The 13,872-nt window shown below is 35.5% G+C and overlaps 2 protein-coding genes across 7 annotated transcripts; one reads left to right on the top strand and one right to left on the bottom strand.

Annotated features, from left to right (window-relative positions):
- Window positions 1-441: 441 nt before the first annotated feature.
- On the top strand, window positions 442-3,361 carry LOC131601552 (probable serine/threonine-protein kinase PBL16). Its single transcript, XM_058873406.1, has 4 exons — window positions 442-1,283; window positions 1,524-1,781; window positions 1,978-2,097; window positions 2,322-3,361. Exons 1-4 carry the CDS (start codon window positions 516-518, stop codon window positions 2,934-2,936), a joined length of 1,761 nt encoding a protein of 586 aa, XP_058729389.1. The 5' UTR covers window positions 442-515; the 3' UTR covers window positions 2,937-3,361.
- Window positions 3,362-4,520: 1,159 nt separating this feature from the next.
- On the bottom strand, window positions 4,521-13,588 carry LOC131601551 (B3 domain-containing transcription repressor VAL2-like). 6 transcript variants are annotated; one of them, XR_009283690.1, is made up of 14 exons: window positions 13,221-13,588; window positions 12,990-13,128; window positions 11,624-11,705; window positions 11,426-11,527; window positions 10,428-11,065; window positions 10,190-10,286; window positions 9,873-10,047; window positions 9,282-9,358; window positions 8,784-9,209; window positions 7,070-7,119; window positions 6,818-6,931; window positions 6,665-6,735; window positions 4,774-5,642; window positions 4,521-4,676 (listed from the first exon to the last, which is right to left on the bottom strand). XR_009283690.1 is itself a non-coding variant. In XM_058873404.1 (13 exons), the coding sequence occupies exons 2-13, from the start codon at window positions 13,100-13,102 to the stop codon at window positions 4,861-4,863; spliced, it is 2,619 nt and encodes an 872-aa protein (XP_058729387.1). In that variant the 5' UTR covers window positions 13,103-13,128; window positions 13,221-13,588; the 3' UTR covers window positions 4,521-4,860. The 6 variants fall into 6 exon arrangements, 5 of the variants coding, with proteins under 5 accessions (XP_058729387.1, XP_058729385.1, XP_058729384.1 ...); XM_058873404.1 differs by having other exon boundaries at window positions 4,521-5,642; window positions 8,784-9,101; XM_058873402.1 differs by having other exon boundaries at window positions 4,521-5,642; window positions 12,990-13,123.
- Window positions 13,589-13,872: the final 284 nt, after the last annotated feature.

Below are 13,872 nucleotides of genomic sequence, written 5' to 3'. Positions count from 1 at the left end.
TATTGTTTATATTATGTGATGAGGTTGAAGTAAATGTAAATTCACTTGAATTTTGTATATTTTCTTTGATGAAATGGATCTGAATTACATTATATGCAATTTCGTCGTCCTTTAATTTATAAGATAATCATTGTTTTTGTAGTATAGATACCTCTGAATAAAGAGGTGAATAATTGTTTTTGTAGCATAGACAACTCTGAACAAAGACGTGTTAGCGTCTTGCACTGATACATGTAATTATGTTTTTTTTTAATTAAATATCAATGTCGATAAAATCAGTGTTGATGTATGTCAAGTGATTCATAGATTATGGTGTATAGAGGTGGTTATTTTTATTGTGAAATTTGTCATAACATATGTAAAACTCGTAATAACACTTTTATGTATTATTCTGTATTATTACGAGTTTTACACCGAAATTTTCAATATGCTAAAGTCCACACTAAGTTTGATTATGCTATTATTTTTATTTATGCAGCAATTAAACAGTTCTAGTGCCAAATTCTGCATAGAAAATGGGATGTTTAACTGTCATCAAGAACATGAAGAAAAAGTATGAAAGGTCGAAATCACAAATCGGAAGTCGTAATGAGAAGGTATCTACAGCAATGCCTCAACTTCAAGCTTCTCGCTCATTACACTTCGATCCTCAAAATCCTAAGACTAGCGTGAAATCGCCTAACCCGATTAACCAAGTTACCAACAACCGAACAAGAACATTATCTGCTCCATCAGCTCTTCAAGATGCAGAGGCTCTAGCCTCAGTTGAGCAAGAGGAAGGAGAAATGTCGAAATCTCTAGCGAGATTAATGAAGGTGGCTCCTTTACCTAGTCCAGTACCTAGTCCACTACCCTTACCTCTTCCATCTCCTCGAAATAGGGGTCCGTTGAAGTTAAGGATGGCTAGTGATCCTTTCTATGCTTCTGGCTCGGGTAATGATACAGCAGAACAAGATGGTGTTGAAACATTTCAGTGTGATGCGCGAGAATGGTATAAAAACCGAGACAGATCCATGAAGAAAATGCATCTAGCTAGGCCACTACCTTTACCGCCTAAAGGAAGATATCCATTGAAGGCTACTAGCAGCCCTAAGCCAGAAACAGTTATTGATCCGGTTCGTTTCTTTCTGTATGAGGAAATTGTCGCTGCTTGTCACAATTTCCGTTGGGATAGATGCATGGCAGAATGTTTTTCTTCCACCATATATAAAGCTTCCTTTTTTCATGAAGCTTCATGTAAGAAGCTTAAAGCCACTGTCACGCGCCTTCACCCATCAACTCAGGTACTTTTCTACTTTTCTTCTTGCTACATTACTTTCCTATCTTCATATATTTGAATATTTTCAAACCATTTCGAAGCCAAGAACTGAAAATGTTCTGTATTGCATCAAAACATGTTCAAATATAAGTATGAGTTATGATTAGCCTTGTGTTGAAAGGTTTAAAATTTCGTCTTTGACAGTTAAAAAGTTTACATTTTCCGTCTCTGACAGTGTCTATATGTATGTCGTGCCTTCTTCTAGGGCTTGAGGGAGTTCATGAATGAAGTTAGTTCTCTTGCGAAAATACAACATCCGAACATCTGCAAATTGCTCGGATTTTATGCATGCGATACCTCTGAAACAAGGATGTTGGTTTACGAGAGGCTAAGCAATGGGAGCTTGGACAGCCTGTTGTTCAGGAGACCTGACGGCCCTTCGATTGATTGGAACACAAGAATGAAAATCGCCTTCTCTGCTGCACAAGGTCTTACTTTCTTGCATGACGAAGGGTCTTTTAAGGTGATAAACATACACGGCCGTTAGATCTTATTAAGTGATTGCGATTGGGAGATGAGTTATTGTGTATTTATTGATATAGATTGAAAAAATATAGCATGAGTAGATATTACTTTAATGTTTTTACAGTACATTAGATTTCAAATCTTATGTTTAATATGTTTCTACCTTCACTGATACAGTTTTGAATCTCTAGCAGGCAATGTATACTGATTTTTCAGCAGCGAACATACAGATTGATATAGATTTCAATGCAAAGCTTTCAGGATATGGTTTTGTTGGAAATATTGCTCAGGAAACGTTTTCAAGAAGATCAGCTGTAAGTTCTTTTACTCGTGCATAAGCGCATTGTGTGTGCTGGTATATAACATTCACTTTGTATATCTACGTATGTTCCAATAGTTCTGTTCTTCTTCTAAGTCGAACTCGGTGCAATGGTAAGGTTGTAGCCTCATGACCCTTACCTAGAGGTCGTGAGTGGGGCTACTTCCCTTAGCCGTGTTCTTTTAGTTTTGTTAACAATCATTCTTTTCGTGAATACAGGCGGCAGGAAATCTTTCTGTGGAGACATGGAGAAAAGGAAAGCTTACTCCAAAGAGCAATATATGGAGTTTTGGAATTATTCTTCTGGAGCTACTTACAGGAAGAAAGAATTTTGACATAAATCTCCCCAAGAGAGAGAGGAACTTAGTTAAATGGTGTCAGCCTTTCTTAGCCGACAACTTGTCTGTGATCATGGATCCTCAACTTGAAGGTCGGTTTCCGCCCAAAGCAGCAAGAATAGTAGCTGGCATTGCACAAAGATGCCTCCAAAAGGAACCATCAGAAAGACCAACCATGAAAGTCATTGTTGAGAATCTGATAATCTTACTAGATATGCAGTACCCTCGTTGGTTCCAACTGCACGACCCAGCCGCTGTGTACAGAAGACAAATGGCGGAATCACTAAATGTTGATGGTATCAGTTATGGACCTAGTTTGGGTTTCTCTCCTCCGTGCCTACCATCAATTGGAACATCTCCTTCACATCCTCCAAGATGGTCTTCTGTTCCCGTAGCGCTTCCTCCTCCTCTTGCCCGTTCCTCCACTGTCATTACTGAGGAGATCACCAGGGAAGAAAGTACAAAGCAATCATCCTCAGTATCAGAGAAAGCTTAGATTTTTAGGCCATTCAATTTCTCCAATGTTAATTTTTTTATTGAATGGCTAGTTTAGACAATAAATTTATAAGTGTCAAGCATTTTAGTTCCTTAATGTATTTTTCAGTGAGTTTTAAATTTGAAAATCTTCAATCACATTAGTCTTTGGAGATGATATCAAGAAACAAATTACAGATCCAATATGACTAATGTGATTAAAAATGATAAATTTGAATATCATTTTCAAATTTGGGTCATTTTAGGGACCACATTGTAAGGTCTTCAATTTTAAGGATCAAGTTTGGTATTCACTGGTTAGTTCTTTTGTTCTATTTTGGCAATAGAATTTGGGTGTGTCTAGGGTTGATATGATCTACCATAGAAACCTCATATAGGGGATAAACCATGTAGTTGTTATGTCTTTTCATCAATAAGCAAAATGCAGAGATCTAAAATATTTCATGGTTTTAAACACTCTGCTACTTCTATCCTCAACGCGATTACACCCACAACCTCTCTTAATTCTAATTAAATATATAGACAATCTAAAGTATGTGTATGCGTTAGCTTTTGTGTTTCCGAATATGTTTCCGAGAAAAATAAGTGTTCGGTTTTGTGCTAATAAAACTCTAAAGTTAGAACTAGAGCTTTATTTTTTTATGGAGTTTCTAACTGCTTAAAACTTCTTGTGGCTTTTGGTTAGGAATTTTAACAGCAATTGGGTTCCTTCACTAAAAATCATGCTATTCAGCAGATAGGTTGTTTGGGTAGAATTTTTTATTTAACAAAATTATTAAGTTTAGACAAGTAAATTATTTTACACTTTTTCTTGAGAAGAATTCATTTTTAGTGCAAGATTCATTTTATTATTTGAGGTAGGATCCGTTGACACCGTTGACACCAGATGTAAGTCTAAAAGACTTACACCAAATCTCAACCGTTAAAAGAATTGATCAAACGGTCATATTAAATAAAATAACAAGATAAAAATATATGTCTATAAAAAATAGGCTATTTATAAGATTGTTTGATTAAATACTATTAACCGTCGAGACTTGGTATAAGTTATATAAACTGTATCTAATCGTTCAAACAAAACTCAATTTGTAAATATGAAAATCTGAACAAAACCCAACTTTTTTGACTCGAATAAGAGAAATACTCGAGTCTACCAAATAAACCTAATAATCCGAACCAAACCCAATTTTGGTTTAAGTTTGACTCGAATAAGAGAAATACTTGATTACAAAAGATTAATTTGGGTCGAATTTTCTTGAGGCTTTTCCAAACTCATCAAACAGAAAGGTGATTTGCTACAAATCAAAGAATGCTAGCAAAATACACGTTTGAATACACATTCTTCTATTGATTAAAATTTATGAGTCACCTCAAATTTATGTGGAATACATGATTTAAATTCATTGTAAGTTTTAACTAGTAAGAGAGAATGTGTTGAGAATTGTATGTTAGTATCCTGTTGGTATATAAGCACTGTAGCCACAAAGAGTCTCTAAATCATGCAAACCCTTATTCCTAGCTATTTCTAAATAACTACTTCCAACTTTGTTACCATGTTTAGTCAGAGAATTAATGAGAGTTAACATTTAATAGATGACAAACAAAACTTATTAAATCTGTAAAACGAATCGTTTCTTTAAACTCAACACACATAATAAACAAATACTATCAGATGTATTAATGTATTACCATGGCAAGAAGATGCTTTACTTCAACTCCTTGCCTCACACTGGTGTACAACCTAAAACATAAACTTCAGCATTTTTAGCTTCTTATATGTATAGTGGGAAATTTCTCAGTTAGGACAAGAAAAAAGAATATAGACATCCCTATCAAACCTCTTGTAGTTTTATAGCCTTCACGAGAGTTCTTGTATAATGACTTCAGAGTAAAGGAAAGGGGAAACAAATGAAGGTAGCAAGACTTCATGAAACTGAATTGTTTTGGTCTCTGTCTTGCTCACTGTTTTCTTCAGGACTGCCTACCTGTTCATGACCTGCAGAAGCAGTACAGCAATCTTCATTTTGTCTTCCCTCACTCTCAGTGGTTGTCTGTGGCTGCACATTTGATGTTGAGTTTGTTTGCTGCTCTGATATCAGGCTAGAGAGACCATTTTGCTTCAGGTATGTCTCCAATGGGAGATTTGCTTCTTCAAGAAGAGACATCATGCTCAAAGTGTTTGGTCCAGCTTGCATGTCTTCCCGGTCCGGTTGGGAGTTCAAGTCTAATTGTCCCTTGGCAACTTCAACCACTTGGTCTTGACTCCTTGAGCTTAACTCATTTGGCACCCTTGCTTCATTCTCCGAACCATCAACTGGAGTTAAATGTCGAGTAGTGCTGTCTACTTCTGATTCATCATTGGTCCTCCATGATAGCTGATTTTTCTGAGCAATCTCAGCTTCTCGCTCAGATTGACGTTTCTTCTTTCGCATCATCAGGGTTTTAAACCGACGTTTAACTGTCAAGCACACGTTACAGGTGCAGGAAGGTTTGTGTTTTCCCTTCCCACTTGGTGGCTGGATACAGACAATGCAGGAGCACCCAGGTCTATGACGAGGGTGTTTTGTAGTGGTCACGACTGGTGTCCTGCCAGAGTCACTTGCATCATCTCCAAGTACTGCAGCACTGGCCAAAGCATCAAGACCAGAAGATTCACGTTCCAAAGCTGGCCTCTGGCTTGCTGCTGCTAGTCTTTGTTTCTTGAATTCTATTCCAAAATGATGGATTTAAAATGTTTTAGGAAACGAGAATTGTTTTTTGACTTCTAGGGAACAAGAATTAGTTGACATGAAAAACATGTCAACATCCACGTATAATAGTCCCAAACTAACCATCCTTGAAAATGCAGCATAATTTGGGATCATGGATTTGTTAATTTCATTCAAAACAGATAATTTGTTCACAAAAGCAACAGCTCTGTAGTAGCAACACCATATAGTATAAAGCGTTACTTCCCTTCACGTTCTTGTCATATTGGTAAAAAAAATTCAATTCTTTCAAGTGGAGACTCATAAGATCACTTAGATTTAAAAATGTTAGAAAAGATACTAGGATGACATTTGTAAATCTCATTATGCATCAGTTTTGATAAATTTTGATAAAATTTTCAACAATCCAAAAGGGAGATATATCATACATAAACAGTCATTACTTATTAATTATAAGTTATAACCATCCTGTGCATATTTTTCCTTTATGAATTTTTACACCAATCGTACGGATTTTCAAATCTTCTAATGCAAATATGTAAACTAAATATGTAAACAAGTTATTAAAGAGGCTTTTGCATTATTCAGTTGTGTGTATTTCCTTTTAAAGACAACAAAAAAACCAAAAACAAGGGCATAGTTATAAAAGCTCATTAACAAAAAGCATCTGGATCCAAATTTAAAAGGAAAGTAATTTGGACCCCAATCTATCTAAGCGCCCCTAAGAAAATCTATTACTAGAATATGATTAACTTTTATTTTTATTTTTCGGTATCTATACTAGTTATAATTAAAATGTAAAAGATCAGGGATCAAGTTTCTAAATAGCACGCTCCTTAAAGCAAGAAATATTTCAAAACCATCTGTAACTACCAATAGGAAACTCTCAGAAAAGAAGCATAGTTTAAAATGTAACGAAAGCTAATTGAAGATAGAACCATTTTCTACAAGTATTTATTGATCAGCAATAACTACAAAAGCATCGCGTGTATTTAAATTAAAGCAAGAAATAGAGAAATACCCTTGTTCATTCTCAAAAGATAATCCAGTTCCCTTGGGTTCAATTCATTGGGAGCAGCACACGAACACCTGCTGACAGCATTGCAGAAGCACAAAGGTCTTATTAAAAACATGTATTGGCAATAATAATATTACAATAGAATCTTCTACTCACCTGCTTTGATCCCAAAAATTCTCCATACATGTCCACTTAGAGGGAATAAGTACATCAACCGGTAACTTCCGCCATTTTAAGCAACTATCACATTGTGCCCACTGCTCATTTATCCTGTGGTACAATTATACTCCAAATTATAAGACTATTGAAATGTATAAGATTCTGTATTTGTAGAACTTTCTAAAAGAAATCATAGAGATAGATACATGCAATGAAAAGAAAAGAAAATAATGGAAACGTTCATCTTACCCATTAGATCGTACCACAAATATACTCTTCTTTCCAAAGACAGGAGGCTCCTGCATGAATAGAAGTAAGTTCACCCCTAAGCAAGATCATATACAGGCTGTATAAGAAAATGTAATCTTATCTTCCTAGTCCAGACTTTTCTTCAAAAGTAAAGCTATTAAGACCTAAAAATCAAGTTAAATATTATAGTTTTATATGTTATCCGCACAAATTTAATCACTTCCGTGTAGACAATCTGGGTCTAGATGGATTTGAACCTGAGACCTTGAGGAGAGCACACCCTCAAGACCCAAGCTTTCACCACTAGGCCACACACACGCACACGGTTAGTGTATATGTATTGACAAACTAATGCAAGTGAAGTCCATGTTAAAAAAATGAGTGAATTATATGTTAAAAAAATGAGTGAATTATATGGACAAGGTTGGTTTGGGAGCTGGGTTGGTGTTAAGGAGTGGAGTGAGAAGGAAGTTGAGGCTTTGATCCCCATATAGGTTACACATAAGATCTGACAAAAATTTGTAAGGGCGACACCCCTCATCTTACAAAGCTTGTAAGGATGAGTTAAGACCAATATAAAAATCTAACATGGTATCAGTCTATCAAAGAACTACTCAACAGGGCTTCAGGAAGGTGCATTGTGAAAAACTCAAATCTCACGTAAAAAAAAATATACAAAGCCGGATCAAAAATTTATCAAGAAAGATCTCTCTTACCTTACAAGTCAGTTTTGTAAGAATGAGTTAGACTCAATATAAAAATTTAATATAGTATCAGAGTTTATCCAAGAACTGTTGGGCTACGGCTACCTGCTATTAGGCTTCGGCTCTCCAGTCACTCGGGTCACGTTCCAGATATCTTGTCGTAAACTTGAGGGGGTATGTTTAAAGTCTCATATTGAATGAGAGATGATTTGAACTAGGGCCGTCTTTGAGGGCGTGCAAAGCGGGCTACCGCACAGGGCCTCAAATTTATTACAGTTAAACTATTACTAAATAGGGCCTCATAAATTGTTGTCACTATTAAAATGGGGTTAAATAGGGCCTCTAATTATTTTGTCATGGTTGAACCATGACTAACCTACACAGGGCCTCCAAAAAATTGTGACGGCCTTGATTTGAACATATGTTTATAAGTGGTGGTATTTCTTGCCTTACAAGCCAAACTAATAAGGATGAGTTAAGCCCAATATAATAACCTAAGATGGTATCAAAGTCTACCCAAGATCTGTTGGACCATCTGCTATTTGACAAATCGGGTCACACTCCAGATGTGTCTTGGGTGTTAAGAGTCCCACATTTAAAAAAAATTGATTAGATATGTGGTATGAATATGTGTTTATAAGTGGAGATAGTCCTCATCTTGCATAACTTATGCATTCATCCTTTCTAGTTTCAAAATTACACAGCACACATCCCCTACCCATCAACTGTTTTTTTGACCCTTTCTAGTTTCAAAATTACACGGCACACATCCCCTACCCATCAACTGTTTTTTTGACGTTATGTTAGAAAAGTTCATTTTAGACAGCAAATGAATGCATTAATTAACTGTTTGAACCAACAAAATATTCTCTATATTTTTTTCCTCAAAGTTGGTGTCTGAGTTATAACTCGAACTCAACAACTCTCTCATACAATCATATGTTAATGTGAATGAGAACTTGAATGACATAATTTTAAAAATAATTACTGCTTATAAATAGTAAACTCACTTCATATTCTTCAAATATGTGGTCCTCAATCATGACAACACTTGGCTTAACTTCTGGCGGTGGACGAAGTAAATCCTGAGCCTCTTCCCAAGTGAGTTTCAGCTCCAGTGCATCCTGGCTATCAATAAGCAACCTCTTACTCTTTGACCCAATATTCCTGGTTCTTTTCTTCTCGGGAACCAGCACAGGTGGCAAAGACAATGCGTCTCTTTTCCTGCTTTCGGGTGCTTCTACATTATGCCAATCCATGTCACCGCCAACTGAGTTCCACTTTTTAGACAGCACATTTAGGTGGGTTTCTGAACATCCCTTTTGAGACTGAAGAAGGCCACAGTAACCACTTAATATAGGTATATTCTCATAAACACCAGAATAGGAAGTTTCACTTGAATGAGAACCATTGGGCATACTAGACGGAAAAGTTTCCTGCTTAATAGGTAATTTAATATCAATTCAATTAAGTTTGAATTTGCTATATGAGCTAAAAGTGGATATTACCTGTAATGAAGTAGAATTCGTTGCTTTCCTGAACCCCATTATAAGTTTCCCCTCAGGGTCCATACGGCTAAATGTAACTGCAGCATTTTTTAGAAAAGCTTATCAAATTTTTAGATAAACACAATTCATTTAGTAAAAAAGAAAACCTTCATGTAACAAATAAAACTTAGAAACAGTACAGAAATTAACTGCTTTTCATAAAAGAGAACCCATTTGATCGTATCCCCATTCCCAATCCCCCAAAGCAAAATCAAATGTAGTTCAATATTTTTGGTATTTTGTCCAAATAACAATAAAAAGTTATCAATAAAAGTAAACAAACTTCTTAAATTCCTCAGAAGACAGAGAAAGGAATCAAAAGAATCGAGAAAAAGTATTTGCAGTCATTATCTACAGGCAGCATAACTTCTAGGTATGATTAATTATTTGTAAGAATATTGAGCCAGGAATTTGCAGAGATTCTGATTGCCAATAGACATACGTAAAGCCAAAGAAAAAACATATCTATCACTCTTCAAATTTAGCTTATGTTGCAGTGCGTAAAGACAGAAAAAAAAAAGATTCCCACGTGGCTCTCTCACTAAAACATACCAGTATCACCAGCTTGCAGTTGCATAGACTGAATGCAGGGGGTTACTCCTTCTAAAACATACATCCTACTGTTGTTATTTGGCCAAAATCTAAATTGAAACATCCATTCTTTTCCTTTCACATCTTGGATTCGCAGAGGAAGGCCCTCAGGTTGAGATATAGGAGGAAAATATGCCTGCACAATCCCATCTTCTTTAAGTATTAATAAATTACATGACTCATCAAGAAAAATAAATTTTAATATAATAAATTAATAATTGGTTATACAAAATGAAAACAGTAAATATAAATTCAACAGATAATCTAAAAAAATTTACTTCAGCACATGCTTTTGGTAGAACCAACCGACCAATTCGACCAGCATCACTTGCGCTAAGCATCTTTTCAAAGAGTGGCACAATGGTGGAATTTGGACTTGAACATACCATAAATTATGGTTAAGGAAATATATTACTGAGGCAAATAGTAATTGTCAAAACAATAACAAGTTATCATCTCGCAAAGTATCTTAACTATAATTAGCAATTCAAAGAACTAGTTACAAATGTTGGATACTCTCCAGATATTTGCTGCAACTCTTGATCTGTAATTCTAGGCCAATATCGTGGAAGCAACTGATTCCTTCCTCGTCCTTCAGCAGGAGGCCTTGCTATACGAATCTGGGACACCGTGCCTGCATTACCTTCTAAGCCTGGAGAGAGAGTTGGCCTAGGGGGTCTAGGTAAAAGATGGCGAGATCTAGACGCCAATAGAAGTGGAGGTGACATTTTTCTTTGTTCTCTTTCATCAACAAGGGCATTATGAAAGGGATTCAAATTTACCAAAGGGGCAGCAAGGGTCATACTCAAATTTGTCTGTGCCACTGATTCATATATACCTTGCATGCTGTCTGCCTTACAGTTCTCTACATTGGCAGTCCTAGATGATCCATTTGACTCAAGATGAAATTGAGATATCAAAGTGTTACCAAATTCTCCAACAGACTGTAAAACTTCTGGTTTGATTTCTGTAGAAGGTCCATCCATATCAACATTGTGAGGTTTGAGCCAGCACCTCAGACCGTCATTTTCTACATAATTCCCAACTTGCATATCCTTCACATTTAATTGGTCAACCAAAGATATGCACTGTTGCGCACTGACATGTTTTCCCTTTGCTGTTTCAGATTCATTGGGCTTTTCATTACTAACAATCTGCCAAGTAAGTTATCATTGCCAATTTTGAGAACAAACAGTTAGACTTGAAAATTGAAGCGTAAATACAAAGTAACCATATAGGCAAGAAGTAACAACCTATATATACAAGAACAGATCTGAAATGCAGAGATCAGATCACAATTTTTTATCAGATCACAGACATTCAGTTTACCCTCTAAATGCTAATAAATAATTAACTTACCAATTACATGATGAAACAAGATTTAAAAAAGAAATTAAGTTTAAGACCTTCTATCTATCATTGTCAATTATTTTGTCAAATAAAAATCATAAGTTCTAATATGATCGGTAAACACAATGGTTAGTTATATATGGAACATGGTGAAGTGAGCTTACAGGTTGAAGTCCTAAATTACTTGCACAGGTTATACAGCTTACACCACTAGTATCAAGTATTTCAAGCTGAGACCTTGAAGCAACACATCCACAGTGAAGACGCTATAGATAATAGAACAAATAGGATCATTAAGTATATCATAGCAGGTTGAGATACTAAAAATGTGGGTAAACAAAATGAGTTTAAACACACTCTACCTTGCCACATGAAGTGCACTCTCTCCAACCAGAATCTTTCGCATGGAACACATCACAAAACTCTGATTTCTCATAAGCAGAACTAGAGTAGATAGAAGTAGGAAAAAAAAAAAACCAGAGTAAGCATATGAACATGAAGTTGTTTCTAGGTTTTGTCCAACTTCAACCAAGTCAAATATATTGGCATCCTTACTAATCATAGTCAATACATAATCTAAAGGACATATCTGATCAGCTTATGCAAACATGAATGTGTGTGTGAAAATAATTACAGTAACTTCTCCTGATATTTTCACTCTGAACTTGATTGAAAACTATATGTCACAAGACTCGTGTGTAGAAACATTAGCATATGTATTAATTTCAATAATCATATTTTGTCCATAAAAACCATCGAGTTATCAAATGATAATCTAAACATATGATCACTAGTAGTCATATTTTGTCCATGATCACTAAACATGATTTGAACATTGAAATTTCGGCCAAATGAACCTTATTCGAATCTTCAAAATCATACAATCAAACTGAACATATAATCATCTATCTGGCTTTTCTTTTGATTTTTTTAGTCTAGTAAAGGCTGAAATTTCACTTAGATGAATAAGTGGGATGTTGCGGGTTTGAACCCACAACCTTGCGTCTGATCATATAATCATCCATAGGGCTTTTCTCTTGTTTTTTATAGTCTAGTATAGGCTGGAATTTCCCCTCCTAAAGGTGACTAAGTGGGATGTCGCAGATTTGAACACACGACCTTGCATCAGATGTTCTTTCACAGCTAGCAAATGAACTTGCTTTTCTTTTGTTTTATTTTAATGTATTTGCTCATTTTGGGAAATCTTATGCTACTACTTCGTATATATCACCAATAAATTATTTTTGGGTAATTTACTCGAAATATATCATGATAATAATAAATATGGTTAAGCATAAACACGTGCCAAGAAAAACGTTCTAAACTATGATCCGCAGCCACAATCTTACCAATGATGAGATCAACAACCGCACCAAAACACTTCTTTAAAACAAACAAAAAAAAAGCAAAAAGTTAAAGCGCAAACATCGCCACACTATGAAAAATCGGCAGAAAAAAACAAAGTGATAAGGTCAAATCGGTAGTTATAAGATTTATTTAAGAAAAGAAAGAAATTAACATATTCAAATTTCAAAGTAAAACCCCAAAACCAAATTAACAATGAACAATTAATTCATAAAAAAAATCAGAAATAAAATAATTATTACTATTCCGTTATAATTCACTGTTTAATCCGTACAATTTCATAACAACAACTCAACGCCGTCAATCGCATTAATTTTCAACTCACGCACGCGTATCAATTTAGAATCTAGAGAAAATCATTACCCGCACTTATCGCATAGATCGGCGAATTCACCGGATCGAAGTATCCAACCTTTCCGCCACCGTATCGACGTGGAGGCACCACACAAACCGTTCATGCAGCACTTTGACTCCATTTTCAACTTCAATTCAACAAGCTTCACTGCAAATAGAAACTCAGAAAAAACCCTAACAATTGAAACGAGTTCGAAAATAGAAACACAAATCGAAATCGAAAAAGTCGTATAGAGATACCAAATCCAGCAACGAAGCTTCCTCGTGCCGCCGGAAGTATGCACGGAGAGTCCGGTCGCCGGCGGTTAGGGAGATAAGTTGACGCCGCGCGAGTGGTGGTTGGTTAGGATTTTCATTTGTGTGGTGGAATGGAAAAGCGAGTGTTGAGTTGAAGTTCGTCGGAATCTGACCGGAGAGAAGTGGTTAAGGAGGGACTGGTTCGACGGTGACCGGAGAGAAAGTAAGAAGAAAGAAAGAGAAGGCGTGTGCATGCAGAATGAGGGAAAGAGTGAGAAAGAAACGCTAAAATGCATGCACGATGAGATAGATGATTATACTTCAAGACTTGGCCAACTCCACCACTTGCTTCTAAGAATTTTTTAACTATTTTCTAGTTAGTTTATGAGTACTATATTTGTTATTTTTGAAATTTTAAGTAATGTTTTTGACATCATTGTAGATGTCATTGTTGTTTTTAACATATGTAATGAGTAATGCCAAAAAAAATACACACTCAATGGCTTCATGTGTTTTGAAATTTGAATCTTTTTATTTACTAACAATGTTAAAAAGAAGATGCATTTAATATTTATGATTAAGGTTGTTTGAAATTAGAGGGCTTATAACTAATTAAAAAAAAAAAGACAATTATGATTTACAGGATGCAATAAGA

The sequence above is a fragment of the Vicia villosa genome, linkage group LG5, assembly GCF_029867415.1.
Source record: "Vicia villosa cultivar HV-30 ecotype Madison, WI linkage group LG5, Vvil1.0, whole genome shotgun sequence".
Lineage (NCBI taxonomy): Eukaryota > Viridiplantae > Streptophyta > Magnoliopsida > Fabales > Fabaceae > Vicia > Vicia villosa.
The sequence above is the reverse complement of the archived record's forward strand: the minus strand, read 5'-3'. Positions and strand labels throughout refer to the sequence as shown.

Excerpts from the sequence above, each read along its gene's own strand:
- LOC131601552 (XM_058873406.1), top strand. The coding sequence starts at position 516 with ATGGGATGTTTAACTGTCATCAAGAACATGAAGAAAAAGTATGAAAGG. Across the intron at positions 1,782-1,977 it reads ATGACGAAGGGTCTTTTAAG|GCAATGTATACTGATTTTTC; the intron begins GTGATAAACATA and ends AATCTCTAGCAG. Across the intron at positions 2,098-2,321 it reads CGTTTTCAAGAAGATCAGCT|GCGGCAGGAAATCTTTCTGT; the intron begins GTAAGTTCTTTT and ends TCGTGAATACAG.
- LOC131601551 (XM_058873402.1), bottom strand. The coding sequence starts at position 13,102 with ATGGAGTCAAAGTGCTGCATGAACGGTTTGTGTGGTGCCTCCACGTCG. Across the intron at positions 11,066-11,425 it reads GTAATTTAGGACTTCAACCT|ATTGTTAGTAATGAAAAGCC; the intron begins GTAAGCTCACTT and ends CTTACTTGGCAG. Across the intron at positions 5,643-6,664 it reads TCTTTTGAGAATGAACAAGG|AATTCAAGAAACAAAGACTA; the intron begins GTATTTCTCTAT and ends ATTTTGGAATAG.